We start from the raw sequence: 1,137 nt of genomic DNA on the forward strand, positions 1-1,137 counted from the left end.
TTCTCCACCCTGGGGAGGGAGTCACTAAACACTGACTTGTTCTGTGTCCCTCAGATGTTCATCACCTGTCACCTGAGAGTTGCTGCAGTGGATCAGGGAGATTCCAGGAATAAAGCTTGTACTTTCCAGAAGCTGCAGAATATGTAAGTTCCCTCTCCCTGTCCCTCAGGGATGTTGGAGAGGTGATGCACCATGTGGTTGATGGGCTGTTTCTCTTATGTAGTTGGACCCCATTGGAGGAGTCCGACAGTGACATTTGTGCCTGCTGCCATGTGGGGAATTGTGGGAGCACAAGAGAGATCCTGATCCCTTTCAGAGGAAGGAGAGACCTTGGTGCTGAACCTGGTAGGACATTGACCCTCTAGATGTTGGGGATCTCCCCTCACCCCCCCCTCCCTTCCTTGACTGTGATGTTTGATGTTGCAGAGAGTGAAGCTGGATTGGAGGGGGAGGCCTCACTTGGCCCCCTGATCATCCTGGATACTGAGCTGACCAACCTGCCAACTCAGCCCCTGACTGAGGGTGACGGAAAGTTGCAGGAGAGGTCTCCGAGCGGTGAGTTGGCTGCCTGCTAGTTTCCCTTTCTGTCCCTGTTTTCCCTCTGTAACCATTGGTTTCTCCTTGTTTTGTAGGTGTGGAGTCAGTGCTGGTTGTGATGGTGGTCCTGACTGTGACAGCTGTCTGTCTGATCTCTGCTTCATTGCTGGCCTTGTTCCTGTACAGGAGACACAAGCAAACACCCATCAACTGGTGATTGGAATAGTCAATAAAGCAGTGATTCATGGTGTCTTCTCTCTGGACCTGGTTTGTTTCATTTAGTTTAAACCATCCCTGGGTACAATCCCTGAGTTGAGCCTCTCCAATCCCTGAACTGAGCTTTCTGATTGATTGATTGGGTTATGGAAGATATGTTTGCTGCTTTCAGGGAGTACAGGGGATTGATGACCACCTTGGAAAGGGGCTTTCCATTCTGATTAAATCACTGTTTGCAGAATGTGCTGGAAGAACTGCTCAGATGTGGCAGTGTCTGAGGGAGGAACAGCTGGTGTTTCTAGTCTGTTTAGATTCTCTTCAGCAGTGTCCAGGTGCGTTCCCAATGTTACCATCTCCCAGTGTGTGGCCAGTCCTATTGTCAGT

General features: G+C 50.1%; 1 protein-coding gene across 1 annotated transcript; it reads left to right on the plus strand.

The window, feature by feature from the left end:
- The first annotated feature begins 30 nt into the window (after positions 1–30).
- LOC122545959 (zona pellucida sperm-binding protein 3-like) lies at positions 31–787 on the plus strand. The gene is made up of 4 exons (XM_043684819.1): positions 31–143; positions 224–345; positions 427–555; positions 633–787. Exons 1-4 carry the CDS (start codon positions 55–57, stop codon positions 752–754), a joined length of 462 nt encoding a protein of 153 aa, XP_043540754.1. The 5' UTR covers positions 31–54; the 3' UTR covers positions 755–787.
- Positions 788–1,137: the final 350 nt, after the last annotated feature.

The sequence above is a fragment of the Chiloscyllium plagiosum genome, unplaced genomic scaffold (genome assembly GCF_004010195.1).
Source record: "Chiloscyllium plagiosum isolate BGI_BamShark_2017 unplaced genomic scaffold, ASM401019v2 scaf_5214, whole genome shotgun sequence".
NCBI classification, from domain to species: Eukaryota; Metazoa; Chordata; class Chondrichthyes; order Orectolobiformes; family Hemiscylliidae; genus Chiloscyllium; species Chiloscyllium plagiosum.